General features: G+C 48.0%; 1 protein-coding gene across 1 annotated transcript in view; it reads right to left on the bottom strand.

Moving 5' to 3' along the window:
• Nucleotides 1–585: 585 nt before the first annotated feature.
• SOHLH2 (spermatogenesis and oogenesis specific basic helix-loop-helix 2) overlaps nt 586–13,422 on the bottom strand; it is a 49,669-nt gene continuing 36,832 nt past the window's right edge. Inside the window, exons 12-13 of the mRNA XM_037799886.1 lie at nt 3,664–3,923; nt 586–1,725 (exon numbers count right to left, since the gene is read on the bottom strand). Coding sequence (XP_037655814.1) covers nt 1,702–1,725; nt 3,664–3,923 — 284 coding nt within the window. The 3' untranslated portion in view covers nt 586–1,701. The remainder of the gene's footprint in view (nt 1,726–3,663; nt 3,924–13,422) is intronic.

Here is a 13,422-nt window from a genome sequence, read left to right as displayed (position 1 = left end):
ATCCAAGCTCCCCGCCATCCTCCAACGAGGCGGCCGACGCCGAGGCTATGTAAATGAATAATGCTAAGCCCCTCTCTTCAAAGACATGTCTAATGATTTGCCTGGGCCACAGAAAAGGCTCGGTAAACCTTTAGTTTCAGCCCCTTCTCCCAGCTTGGACTCATGCGAAACCTGGAAATCATCTTTTCTGGGCAATCAATCGCCTTGCATCTTTTTCATTATGAAAATAATATGGTAACCATCTCACGCCAGGTCACTCGATTTTACAGAGAAAACACTGCCCTTTCCTCCCAACTGAACTTTTCTCCTTAGCTGAGAGTTGAGCTTCCCCGGGAGGCCAATAATTTATGAGAAATGAAATTCTAGTATTACACAAGAATTGGATGCAGGCATGAAGTTCAGCTTCATGGGAACTGGCTTGGAAAGAAAACAGAGCTTTCAGCACACAGACGTGCCCCATGCCCTCCGCTGGAGAATCCCCAGCCAGGAGCCGTCACGTCCTCCCGTGCATCTCGGGACGCCTGGTGCAAAGCGAAGTCCCGGCGGCAGCTAAGACCAAGCGTGAGCACAGGAAGTCGTCTTAGTGCCCGACACGCTGCAGCTGGTTCCCCTGCGGGCAGGAGCAAGCGGTCCCAGGACGCGTCTGTAACAACAAGCAGGCAGCCCCGGCAGGAGACCTCTAGGTCCTTTATCAAGTATGTCAACCATCGACAGAGTCCATCCTCTTGGCATCCCCACAGAAAAGTTACACAATTTAACATGAAAATTAGGCTGTGCCTAAAACAATTTTTAAACTTTTTAAATAAAATCTAGTAAAATTAAATTCCTAACATAGCACTACTGAGAAGGAACACATACTCACTAATCAAAACAAACCATTTTTCAGGGTCAAAACTGAGTATCTTCTTTAACAATAAAACTTATGTCAAGTGTTAAGAGTGTTTCAGTGAAATATAAAATGAACATCTTTCTCCCCGTGTTTCCAGCCATCTTTTCTAACACGCTTAGGGAAGAGGAGAATAAAAACAATGAAAGCAAAGACCTGCTAGTCTGTGACTAAAGATCCAGAAGGAAAAAGGTACCGATGAGCATCCATTTCACTGGAGGGACTGTGCAAGGGCGGAACAAACACATTAATTTATTTATCAGCAGTCACGTGAGAAGGCAAACACCTCTCTTGCTGTATCTCTACGTATTTTGAGTATAAAGAAGGAAGTGCTCTAAAATATCAACTTGAGAAAAAACATCACTTAGAAATAAGTGACAATAATTCAGAGATACTAAATATAAGAATAAAGCTGCAGTGTCTGTAGCCAGTGACACCTGGGTTTCCCAACCTTCCTAATCTCATCATCTACATCGATTTTTTTATAGTGTTCTTTTGTCATAAATCATGGAATATTTTTTGAGAAAAAAAAAAAAGGAACCTAGGTCACCTAAGCCATTTGTTCTTAGTGCCCTGGTTGAAGATGATCCCCGTATATACAAAGATGAGTGAGAGCACATGAATAGCACTTCCCCTGCCCTCTTCCTGGCTGCAGAAGCTTTTAGCACATTTATCAGAAGCCACACAATGCCAACGTTTTTGATTTTGGGTCTCTGGGTGCAGCTTTCAAGATCATCCTTTGTTCCAGTCTTCCTGTGTTGTCAAACGGTGCCCAACAGGGGGTCTAGAGCCTGAATTTCAAACATTCGTATGTGCTATTCATATGCCCAAACCTGTTGCTGCAAAAGGAGAAAAAAAACACAATTAATTGAATCCGAGTCTGTTCCTACCCACAGTGTTACAAATGTATGTTCTATGGCCTAAAGCCATATGAAGTAATTGCAAAACTATCTGAAATCTTCAGGTGAATAAACCTACAGATTTAAAAATAAGCGTTATTTATTGTTATTACAAACAATTATTTTCCTATAACATTTTCCAACAAAAAATGACACAGAATAAGTACAGGTCAACTATTTAAACAACACTACAGGTACAATCCTGGAAGTTCACTCCTGGTCCTCTGGGAATTCTGGGGGCCATCAGCCACTCGTCGTGTCTGCAGACACTTCATGTTTAAAAACTGCTTAGCAATTATTTTTAGATTTTTCTCCCACACGTATTTACGGAAGGTCACTATTCTTCCCGTTTTATGGATGTCACTTGGAGATGGTAACGGCACCTGCTCAAAGGACTGTGCAGGGATGTGTTGGTCACCAACGTCAAGCACTTAAGGGCACCTGGAAAGGAATGAGGTCCGAAGCATGCGGCAACACGGGGGGACCTGAAGACGTCACGTTGAGAGAAACACGCCAGACACCGAAGGACAGTGGATGACCTCACTGACATGCAATAGAGAACGCAAACCCCTCGAGTCAGAATCTAGAATACACATCACCAGGGACCGTGGTGGTGGGATGGGGGAGAGGGAGCTAACGCCTAACTGGCAGAGAGCTTCTGCTGGGGGACGGAAGGTGGAGACGGGGGCACTACATGGTGAGTCAACACCACCGAACCGCACACTCGCAAGCGGTTAACATGGGACACTTTCAGTTGTACACGTTTCCATAATAAAAATTTTCAAAAACTACAGAGCTGTACAACACAAAGAATGAATCCTAATGTGAACTAGGGATTGTAGTTAAGTGTGTTATTATAATAATACTATTTCATCGATTGTAACAAAGGTACTGCACTAACATATTAAATAGGGGTGTGTGTGTGGGGGGGGGATATATGGGAATGTTTTCTGCATGATTTTTCTGTAAACCTACAAATTCTCTAATAAAAAATGAGAATTTGCCACAATACTTACTGTGTGCTTAAAATACGTTAGCCGTTATAAACACACTAAAGCGCCAGCGACTGCGCTGAGGTGGTCAGAGGCCTGTCCTGCTCGGTCTCCCCCTGGGGCTGGACGGCTCTTGCAGAGAGGGAAGGCAGGCACTGCTGGTTCTGCATCTCACCCAGCTCCTCACCCCTCGGCCTGGCTGGCTTTCACCCTTCCATCTCAGCTCCGACAGTCTTCCTCCTGGGGTGACCCAGCCCTCAGCCCTCCCAACTCTCGCCCCTCTGAGCTCCGGCTGCCACCTCTGCCTCTCACACACACCGCAGTTTCCTGCTCCTGCCTCTGCATCCCCATGATGAAAGCTCCGTGAGGGAAGCGATCGTGTCTGAATTTATGTACTGTCCTCGGGTTAGCAGAATGCCGGAACAAAATGGGTCCTCTCACTGTCTGTTAAGTGAGGACATGCGCCATCTGCTACGAGCCTGGTGGGACTGGGACGAGAGTTCCTGCAGTGGGAGTGGCAGCTGCCAGCTGAGAGGAGAAGAGACGAGGCAGCTGGTAGCCAGAGCACAGCTGAGGATGAGGATGGGGTGGCGAAAGGGGCTGGGGACCGCAGGTCTGGGGAGAAGCAGGGGGCAGACGGGAGGGCCACAGGTCCTCCGAGGTCGAGCTGGCCGAGCCACGGCAGACACACGGACTGCGCACCCCTGGCTGCCACCTGCAGCAGGGGGACTGGGGTGGGGGAGCCACACCCGGTCTCAGCCCCCTAGGGGAGAGTGACCCAGGCTCCAGCACAGCTCTCAGGCCCATCCACCAATCCCTGACCAGGGCATTACAACAGCGGGGAAGTCAGGGTTCCCTGCTGGCCCGTGGACCCGGAGAGACTCACCAGGCAGGCGGCGCGAGCCATGCGGGCCTGGCCCGGCGAGGAGAGGCAATGCTGAGGAGCCCGGGCGGCTCCGGGCACGGCCAGCGGGAAGCGGGTGGCAAGGCTGGGACTGGTGCCGGCGGCCGTGTCCAGCGAGGCCCCCCTGGGACAGACCCTGACGGGCAGAGCCGCGTGGGAGGAGCTGAGGGAGAGCGCGGCCCCGGGACCCAGGCTTCTGTACAGCTCACCGACAGCGTTTCCTGAGGCGGAGCTTGAAGGGCCTTTAGTGGAAAAGAAAACGAAGATCTGTCAGTATACACGAGCCCGAAACTCTGAGCTCCTGTGCTTGAAATAAGCCGCCCTCGATCTCACTTCCTCTCACAGCACACTTGTACCACTGCCACACCCAAACGCTGGGGAGAACAGGATGCACGCTTCATAATGGTATTAGTGTAACACACGCCATAACCGAGCGTTCATGTGTCGTTCAAGGCAGAGGGTTTAGGGCAGTGGAACCCTGTGCCTTTAGATTGTGGGTTTTTTTTGTTTTTTTTTTGCTTTTTCTTTGCTTTCATCATAATCAAAATTGTAACCATCCCTATGAAGCAAGGAAGAATGTTGGAGAGAGTGACAGCCACAGAGCAAGTCTGATTCATTTTCCATCAATGAAGCATACATATCATGATATACCTGTATTCTGCAAAGCATCGAGGGGCCAGAAAAAAAATACATATATATATAATTAACGATGTAACCTCAAGTAATACTGTGAATAACTGTTTAGTTTCTTCTGGAAATAAGTAAGAATGAAAGTAAGGTAGTGCAATATTATGCCTGAATTTATATCTACTTAAGCCTACATATATCTAGAATACCTCTGAAAAATAATTGAAGCAAATGTGTACACATACAGTTGATCCTCCCTATTGTGGATTCTGCATTTGCAAATGTGCCTATTTGCTAAAATCGATGCACACGGTACCTCCACGGTCACTTACGGGTATGTGCACGGCAAGAGCGGCCGCCCAGTGTGCACGTTCCCAGCTGAGGCCAAGCAAGGTGACGCTCGGCCTTCTTGTTTCAGCTCTTATAACTGTAAACGACTGTCCTTTTCGTGGTCTATTCATGCCTCATTCTGCACATTTGTGCTTTTTGTGAGTGATTTTGCTCTTTAAAATGGCCCCCAGGTCTCGAGTTCCCAAGCACAAGATGACTTTGATGTGCCTTACAGAGAAAATACGTGTGTGAGATGAGCTTCACTCCGGCGTGGGTTATAGTGCTGATAGCTGTGAGCTCAGTATTAATGAATCAGCGGTATATTTAAATAAGGTATCTTTGAACAGAATCACACAAAACAGGGCTATGGATTTGTGCTGGTTTGGAGCTGTTATGGATCCCAGAAAGCCATGTCCTTTTATTCCAATCTTGTGGGCTGGGACCTTTGATTAGACTATTTCCATGGAGGTGTGACCCCACCCATTCAGGGTGGGTCCTAATTAGATCACCAGAGTTCTTAAGAAGCTAAAAGCCGGCACAGACCCAGACACTTGGAGATGCTGGGAGCTGCAGACAGAAGGACGTTTGGAGATGCTAAGCTAAGAGAAGAAGCCCAGAATTTGCCCTGGAGAAGCTGAGAGAGGACCCCCAGACGCTTAGAGAGAAACACCCAGGAGAACCAAGCAGTGAGCCGAGAGAAACTGAGAGACAGACCCCCAGAGACATTTTGTAGAAAGCCACCCTGAAACACAACACGGGGGCAAAGGGCCAGCAGATACCAGCCACGTGCCTTCCCGGGTGACAGAGGGGTTCCGGACGCCATCGGTCATCCTTCAGTGGATGTCTTAGTTTGGACACTTTTATGGCCTTAGAACTGTAAATCTGTAACCTAATAAATCCCCTTTATAAAAGCCGATCTATTTCTGGTATTTTGCATTCTGGCAGCCTTAGAAAACAGGAACAGTATCGATTGACAAAAATGTTGCGACCAGAGGCTCGTAGGGACCTAAACCTGTGTCCTCTATGATGGATGGCTTAGTATCCACTAGTTCAGGGTTCACAGAAACTTTCTAATGACTGGGAATAATGAGAATCAACTGTAGTATGTAAAGGAACAGGTAGAGGCAGCCTGGTCAAGTCTAAGTACTAAACTAGCTCAGCCCGTTGGTATCACAGACAAGGCTTTAGCAGAGAAAATTTGCAACCCTTGGGGTGGTCCTTTAACTACTCGAGCCTTCTCTTTCCTGCCCTGGGGAGTAAAGTGAAATTCCTACAACTTAACTGATTGCAACTGGTCCAATCCTCTTTCAAAAATAATTTGGCAATAAGCATTAAAAACCATACCTACACTCGTGTTCTTTAACTCATTCATCACACAATTCCAGGAATCCAGCCCAAGGAAATGTTCAAAATATAGAAAAAACTATACACAAAGAAATATTGTCCATCGCCTGATGCATAAAATCTTTTCCACCAAAACCAGAGATACTAAATGTAGCAAGTGGGGGATGGCTAAAAAAAGTATTCTATTTATCACTTGATAAATCACTAAAACCATTAAAATGGTGATGAAGGCTGCATAATAAAAAACCAAAGTGCATATGACTTAACGTTAAGTAAAAAAAATCAGGATACAACATTGCACATCCGATATAATTACAACTATAGAACAATGTGCACCAAAAAAGACTTGCAGGAAAAACATAAGCAAAGAATACAGCTCTCTTTGCTGGGTTGGTGAAAGGTCAACACAGCTTTTCAAATGGAAAACTGTATCTTACTAAAATTAAAATGTGGGTTTTGACTTGACCTTGCAGGTTTCCTGCAGCTCAGACACGCAGGAGGTCTGTGGTTCTGGGGCGTGCGTGTCTTCCCGAGAGTTCTCTCTGTGCACAGGGGAGCCTGAGCTCACCGCGTGAAGAGCACGTTTCCAGGCTTCCGCAGGGCGGCAGCAGGGAGAGCGCACACGGAGGTATGGTGTGCACACGCCCAACACCCAGAGGCTCTACCTGTGGCCGGAGCTCCCTGATTCCATCGTCCCAGGCCACGTTCAGCTGCAGCTTCTTTAAGGAGATTCACCGGGGCTCAGGGTTCCTTCATTTTCTATTTTCCTCCCCTTCCCACCAAGTCGGGAGAAGAGTCTCGATGCAGTGACCAAACACCCCGAGGCTGGCTGACCACGTGAGCGTGGAGGGCCGCGGGCCACCTCCGGCCCTACTCTCCGTTGACGGTGGCCACCGTCCCTAAAACCTCGTTTACTCCCGGCTTCCTCCACAGCCCACCCCGGCACTTCCGCGACCCTCTCCTCCCAGTCCGCAGGCCCCGTGGCGCCCCCAGCTCTGAGGCGGCACCGTCGGGGCTGAGAGCCGAGCTGGCAAGAGGGGTGGGGAGGGACGCTCCCACGGGGAAGAGCCCAGAAGGCGCCGAGGAGCAGAGGTGCACGGGGGTGTGAGGCTGCATCTACCGCACCTACCCGTGGATGCACGCACGCGACAGAGGCACAGGGAGGAGGAACACACCGGTGGCTGTGCCTTCTGCTCCGGCTCTGGGTTTCTCCCATCCTCTCCTTTCTACATGTGCAGGCAAAGAATGCCTGTCCCGCAGGGAAAGCACATTTTCCTTATGAGCCTAATGCAAGTACCACAAATTCCTATCAGGAAAGGAAATGTTTCTAAACGGAGTACACATCCCTGGGGTCTCTCAAGTGGAGGAGAGAGTGGGTGCAGTCAACCTTTCACCGACGTCACTGTGAATGCCCCCTCCGGCCTCTGCCACCAGAGCAAGCTCCTCAGCCACTGGTGAGGTGGGTGGGCCATCTGCCCACAAACCACCGACCCCACACAGGTGTCCCTCTGGGGACGGGTCCCCCACACCTGCAAGGCGCCCCCTGCCCTCGAGCCCCCCCACCCACCTCCAGTGTCACCTCCTCCATCCGCACTCTCGCCGCTTCCTCCAGCGCAGCCTGCGAACCACCCCCCAGCCGGGCATCCACCCCCACCGCTGCTCTGAGAGCCTCTGCTTTTATGGCTACTCTCTTCGATGTCACCGAAGTTGGTAAACAACCAGCCCCAGATAAGAAGGATATTGCCCAAAGTCTGGGGGCAAATCATTCCCCATTTGTATTACTTAGGGTTCTCTAGGGAAACAGAACCAACAGGAGATATCTGTAAATATAAGATTTTATAAAATGTCTCATGCAACTGTGGGGATGCACAAGTCCAAATTCCGTAGGGCAGGCAGCGAACTGGCAACTCTGAGGAAGGTGTTCTATGAACTCCCCAGGAGATGCTGGAAGAAGTGAAGGTTCTCTCTCTTCTCCCTTTAGAGTCTTCAACTGACTGGATTAAATCCAGCTGACTGAGTTCTCTCACTGTGGAAGATAACGCCCTTCATTGATGTCATCAGTCACAGCTGCAGCCAATTGATGATTTAATAAACCAGCCTTCTGGTGTATTAACCAGCCTCAAATGTCCTTGCAGTAATGATTAGACCAGTGCTTGCTTGACCAGACACCTAGACACCATCACCTGGTCAGCCATCACAGTCCATCCCTTGTCAACTTGGCAGCTAAACACATCACCTTAAACCATTCTTAATCTATAAATACAACACAATAACAAACATATATTTCACCTAACAATACTCTGCTGTCCTGTATACAACCAGAAACACACTAAATCTCTCCAGAATAGGGTGCAAGTCCTTGGGTAACATTCTTCCTTAAACTTGATATCCTATAACTTGAATAATACCCATAACAAAACAAGGAGGAAATATTCAAGCCATCATAGTCCTCATTTCTGAAACTGGTCACATGGTCGCAGTTCATATTTATCAAGACCTTCTTCCACTACCCATTCCATGTTCCCTTTACCCTCAGCAAGCACTTCAGCTGACCGTGGTTCTTTGCCTGGTGGGGTGACCCAAACCTTCATTCCTGAAGTTTCTTGCCATGGGTAGACTTGCCTGGATTGGGTTGTTGCAGTTTTCCATTGACTTTAATCACAGGTCAGGGTGATACTAAAAGACACCCCAGGGGATCTCCTGTATTCCAGGAAAACTCTTCTTTACCTCCATTGTGTAGTTGCAGTGCTATTTCCCCTTGATAGTCAGGATCAATCACCCCACCAACTACAGTAATCCCCTTCCTTGCCTGTTGATTCGAGGCATAAGAAGCCTAAAGTGGCCAGGTGGCAGTCTCAACTTCCAGTTCAATGGGATTACTGTTGTATTTCCTGGTCTCCTTTTGGAAAAAGACCTGTAGACCAGCAGAGCTTAAGCTTGCAGGGACAGGAAGCAAAAATTTTCCTAGTGGATAACTAGGAGTGATAGTGAGTGGTGCCACTCCTTCCTGTTCCCACCCCTTGATTCCTGGACCCATGAATCCTGGCTATGGGAGAAACAGCACCATAGAGTGAACGCTGATTCAGAGCATACACAGCCTCCTGGAGAACACTGCCCCAGCCCTGCAAGGTATTGCCACCTAGTTGGTGCTGTAATTGAGTCTTCAACAGGCCATTCCACCGTTCTATCAACCCAGCTGCCTCTGGATGATGGGGAACATGGTAAGACCACAGAATTCCATGAGCATGTGCCCATCCCCTCACTTCATTTGCTGTGAAGTGGGTTCCTTGGTCAGAAGCAATGCTGTGTGGAATACCATGATGGTGGATAAGGCATTCTGTAAGTCTACGGATGGTAGTTTTGGCAGAAGCATTGCATGCAGGGAAGGCAAATCCGTATCTGGAGTTATGTATCTATTCCAGTGAGAACAAATCGCTGCCCCTTCCATGATGGAAGTGGTCCAATGTAATCAACCTGCCACCAGGTAGCAGGCTGATCACCCCGAGGAATGGTGCCATATCGGGGACTGAGTGTGGGTCTCTGCTGCTGGCAGATTGGACACTCAGCAGTGGCTGTGGCCAGGTCAGCCTTGGTGAGTGGGAGTCCATGTTGCTGAGCCCATGCATAACCTCCATCCCTACCACCATCACCACTTTGTTCATGAGCCCATTGGGGAATGACAGGAGTGGTTGGGGAAAGAGGCTGATTGGTATCCACTGAACGGGTCATTCTATCCACTTGGTTATTAAAATCTTCCTGTGCTGAAGTCACCCTCTGGTGAGCATTCACATGGGACACAAATACCTTCATATTTTTGCCCACTCAGAAAGCTCTATCCACATACCTCTTCCCCAGACTTCTCTGTCACCAATTTTCTAATCATGTTCCTTCCAAGTCCCTGATCATCCAGCCAAACCATTAGCAACAGCCCAGGAATCAGTATACAGACGCACCTCTGGCCAGTTCTCCTTCCAAGCAAAATGAACAACCAGATGTACTGCTCAAAGTTCTGCCCACTGGGAGGATCTCCCCTCACCACTGTCCTTCAGGGACATCCCAGAAAGGGGCTGCAGTGCTGTAGCTGTCCACTTTCGGGTGGTGCCTGCATAACATGCAGAACCGTCTGTAAACCAGGCCTGAGTTTTCTCTTCCTCAGTCAACTGATTATAAGGAACTGCCCAAGACGCCATAGCTGTGGGCTGGGAAAGAGAAGGTAAGGTGGAAGGAGTGGGGACCATGGGCATTTGGGCCACTTCCTCATGTAACTTACTTGTGCCTTCAGGACCCGCTTGAGCTCTATCTCATATATACCATTTCCATTTTATGATGAGTGCTGCTGTGCACATCCAACTTTATGGCTTGGTGGGTCGGACAACACCCAGCTCATGATAGGCAACCCAGGTCTCATGGTAACTTGGTGGCCCATGGTTAAGTGTTCTGTCTCTACTAAGGCCCAGTAGCAGGCCAACAGCTGTTTCTCAAATGGAGAGTAGTTATCTGCAGAGAATGGTAAAGCTTTACTCCAAAATCCTAAGGGCCTGCATTGTGATTCTCCTATAGGAGCCTGCCAAAGGCTCCAAACAGCATCTCTATTTGCCACTGACACTTCCAGCACCACTGGGTCAGCTGGATCATATGGTCCAAGAGGCAGAGCAGCTTGCAAAGCAGCCTGGACCTGTCACAGAGCCTCATCTTGTTCCAGGCCCCACTCAAAACTAGAAGCTTTTCTGGTCACTCGATAAATGGGCTGGAATAGAAAGCACACCTAAATGAGGTATGCCTCTTTTCTGGTCATAGGAGGGGCAGATGCAACAGCTTATCCTTCACCTTAGAAGGGATATCTCAACAGGCCCCACACCACTGGATGCCTGGAAATTTTACTGGGTGGAAGGCCCCTGCATTTTTGTTGGATTTATCTCCCATCTTCTGATGCACAAATGCCTTAACCCACAAATCTAAAGTAGTTGCTACTTCTTGCTCACTAGGGCCAATCAACATGATATCATCAATATAATGGATCGGTGTGATGTCTTATGGGAGGGAGAAACAATCAAGATCCCTGCGGACAATATTATGACATTGGGCTGGAGAGCTGATATAACCCTGAGGTAGCACAGTGAACGTATACTGCTGGCCTTGCCAGCTGAATGCAAACTGTTTCTGGTGGTCCTTACTGACAGCAACTGAGAAAAAAGTATTTGCCAGAACGATAGCTGCATACCAGCTACCAGGGGATGTGTTGATTTGCTCAAGCAATGATACCACATCTGGAACAGCAGCTGCAATTGGAGTCATCACCTGGTTAAGCTTAGGATAATCCACTGTCATCCTTCAAGACCCATCTGTCTCCTGCACAGAACAAATAGGAGAGCTGAATGGGGATGTGATGGGAATCACTACCCCTGCAACCTTCAAGTCCTTAAGAGTGGCATTAATCTCTGCAATCCCTCCAGAAATCTGGTATTGCTTCTGGTTTATTATTTTGCTAGGCAGAAGAAGTTCTAGTGGCTTCCACTTGGGCTTTCCCACCATAATAGCCCTCACTCCACAAGTCAGGGAACCAATGTGAGGATTCTGCCAGTTGCTGAGTATGTCTATTCCAATTATGCATTCCGGCACTGGGGAAATAATCACAGAATGGGTCCGGGGACCCACTGGACCCACTGTGAGATGGACCTGAGCTAAAACTCCATCGATCACTTGACCTCCATAAGCCCCAACTCTGACTGGTGGACCAGAGTGACGTTTTGGGTCTCCTGGAATTAATGTCACTTCTGAACCAGTGTCTAATAATCCCTGAAATATCTGATCATTTCCTTTTCCCCAATACACAGTAACCCTGGTAAAAGGCCATAGGTCCCCCTGGGGAAGGCTGGGAGGAAGATTAACAGTATAAATTTTTGGCAGTGTAACAGGGTCCTTCCCCAAGGGTACCCCGCCTTCCTCTCATTCAAGGGGCTCTGGATCTGTAAACTGTCTCAAATCTGGGAATTGATTAAGGGGCCGTGACCCTCTGTTGTTGTAATTCAAGTTAGACTTGTATCTACTTGACCTAGAATTCTTCTTATATAGATCAAACAAGAATTTAGTCGACTGCCCACCTATTTTAATTCTAGGTACTCCATGATCTACTAGGAAATGCCATAAGTCTCTGCAAGTCTGATTATTATGATTGCTGCTTTGAGCATGTTTTCCATTATGGTAGCCACGCCCACCTTGTCTTTGGTGATTAACTGCTGCCATATGGCTTCTGCTGACTCGGGACCCGATTATCGCCATTGTGTTTAAGGATTCCAGCTCAGTGACAGCAGTTCCCATGGTAATATCTGACCTATGGAGAAGGGCAACTAAAGAGCTCTGCAGGGATGATGGAGCTATGCTCACAAATTTGTTTCTCACAGTTCTGGTAAAAGGTGTGTCCTCTGGACATTCCAGGGGTGTGTGAGCAGGTCTTCCATGATAAATCCACCCTAACATTCCAATCTCTCTCAGCGTTTGAATCTCCTCCTCCACATTATACCAGAGCAGTTCTGGCATTTCAACTTCCGGTAATGCTGGCCACCTTTTGATCCATGTTTCAGCCAACTACCCAAACCGTTAAAGCCCTTTCTAACCTGTCAAGCTACAACACTGAATGCAGAATCTCTGCTTAGTGGGCCCATATCAGTAAATTCAGCCTGATCCAACCTTATATTCCTTCCACCCTTATCCCATACCCTTAATATCCATTCCCACACACACATTGCCCTGATTTCTGTCTATATAAATTGGCAAACTCATGCAGTTCTTTTGGAGTATAGCGTACTTTCTCATGGGTCACACTTTGTACCTCACCCTTTGGGGTGAAGAAAAGACTGGTGGTGGTGGTGGAAAGAATTAGAACCCTCCTTCAAGCCAATGACCTCAGGACATCCTGTTGCAGTTTCATCTCATGAAACAGGATTAATCTCTCCAGACAGAGGAGTGAGGGCTGCTTCCTCAGTGAAGGTGATTATAGGTTTAGCAGGCACTGAAGGGTTAATCTCTTCATTTGGAGGTTGGATGGCAGCCTCCTCAGGGCAAACTGGAGGTCCAGAAGCTGTTTCCTCAAAGCAGGCTGGAGGTTGGGTAGCTATCTCCTCATGGTAGACTGGAGGTGGGGGGAGGTGTTTCCTCAGTACAGACGACTACAGGTATATCTAACAAAGACTCAGCAGTATCTAGGGTTTCAGTGTCCTCACTGCCATTATCAATCTGTATGTCCCCATCCCAAGTTTCAAGATCCCATTCTTTTTCAATCAATGCCTTTACTTTAGCAGCAGACACCCTGTGAGGTTGAGATTTAAGTTGTAAATCTGCTACTTGCACAATGCGAGTCTGCGCCTGGTTTTCAGAAATCTCAAGTCTGTGGCCACAGGAAATAAGATTTTCTTTCAAGGCACACATAGAAACCTTTAAATC

This window comes from Choloepus didactylus, chromosome 12 (genome assembly GCF_015220235.1).
Source record: "Choloepus didactylus isolate mChoDid1 chromosome 12, mChoDid1.pri, whole genome shotgun sequence".
Classification (NCBI taxonomy): domain Eukaryota; kingdom Metazoa; phylum Chordata; class Mammalia; order Pilosa; family Megalonychidae; genus Choloepus; species Choloepus didactylus.
Note: the sequence above shows the minus strand (reverse complement) of the source record. Positions and strands in the feature narration are given on the sequence as shown.